The sequence below is a fragment of the Perkinsus marinus genome (genome assembly GCF_000006405.1).
Source record: "Perkinsus marinus ATCC 50983 genomic scaffold scf_1104296963614, whole genome shotgun sequence".
NCBI classification, from domain to species: domain Eukaryota; phylum Perkinsozoa; order Perkinsida; family Perkinsidae; genus Perkinsus; species Perkinsus marinus.
In genome coordinates this window covers 1-1,368 of record NW_003205009.1, presented here as the reverse complement: position 1 = coordinate 1,368, position 1,368 = coordinate 1, and the positions used below count along the sequence as shown (strand labels likewise).

The following is a 1,368-nucleotide window of genomic DNA, read 5'->3' as shown; positions in this document are numbered from 1 at the left end:
CTCCAGCCTGCAACTTGCAGGTCGAAAGTTATATCTTTGGCTGGTAGGGATAAGACCTCACGCGATCGAAGACTCTACATGTTATCGCGGTGTTCTGAAAACCGCTACGGTGTCACCGTGAATGCCGGGTAATGTAGCAACAAAGGTTGCTCCAAAGTTGCTCGGGAGGATTGCTTCTACAGCATTTAGACGCGCTAAAGGTATTACCCGCATAAATGGTTAGAGGTCTTTTTTGGCTTTCTCCCTCATTAGGGAGTCTTCTATGTGCTGATTTGAGTGCCGGTCGAGAAAACCTCCCGGCTCATAGTGGTCGAGCTCAGCATCACAGCCAGACCCGTGCCACGTTGTAGACACCACTATTAAAAAAACAAGATAGCGTCACACGCCGCAATTGTCTCAAACTGGAGTTCCCACTGGAAGGGTTCTCCACACTGGGAACTGCCAGGATTTGAGTGGGGTACTTGTCCAGATTTTCTGTAAGCGCATAGGGAAGGCTCGATCAAACTCTCGGAGAGCGAGTTCTGGCTGAAATCGCTGGCAGACAGGTTGTTTCGCAGTGCGAAACTTGCACAGAATCCACTTCGCAACCAAATATCAACTCCTGTTGAGAAGTCTTATATTCTCAGATTGATGATGATGGATCCCAATGGAAGAAGAGAAATCAATGTAGGACCCGTAATCTACTCAAAAGTTTAGTGGGCGCATACTGGAAGACTTGTCCCACACGTTGGCGCTTCCGACTGCGCTCGATCTCTCACAGTTTGAGTCTGGCGATGCCAACTCTCTCCTGATCAGGCTGAAATTCGAGGTAGTTGGCAACCAGCATGATGTCAGGAAGTATCCACATACTTTGTGGTTTGCCCATTATTTCCAAATAGCACCCACTGTTTCGCATAGCAACATAGCTCCTATAGTCGAGCTCGAGCGCGACCTCCTGGCCTGCAGAGTCTTGAAACAAGAATCTTAGCGTCGGCATGAATTTACGGTAGACACAGTCGACCTTCCAAACGTTGGCGGCCTCGAAGTGTGTAAGCTTGACTGGGGTCTTCGCCTTCAGGGTCGCTTGCTCCTCAATACCCTTCAGAAGTTCCACCATTCTAGAGTCCGGAACATACACGTAGTTGCAGCCGGTGTCGAACATTACATTTTCCTTGAGAGACGTAGACTTCCCAGTACCAACTTGTAGCCCCTCCAGCATCGCTTCGAAATGGTTTGCAACCACAATCGGCACATATCTCAGCTGCCCTTTGTAGAGTTTCGGATCGCCTCCACCGAGAAGGAGTTCTCCATCGAAGCCCTTCTTAAAGAGGGTTTCGGGCTTCAGATAGAAGGAGAATGTGCTCTCCTTGATAAGCTTTCGCTCCGTTA

General features: G+C 49.1%; 1 protein-coding gene across 1 annotated transcript; it reads right to left on the bottom strand.

Annotated features, from left to right (window-relative positions):
• Window positions 1-754: 754 nt before the first annotated feature.
• On the bottom strand, window positions 755-1,198 carry Pmar_PMAR012851 (hypothetical protein; the record flags this gene model as incomplete). The annotated part of the gene is made up of 1 exon (XM_002771127.1): window positions 755-1,198. One exon carries the CDS (start codon window positions 1,196-1,198, stop codon window positions 755-757), a length of 444 nt encoding a protein of 147 aa, XP_002771173.1.
• Window positions 1,199-1,368: the final 170 nt, after the last annotated feature.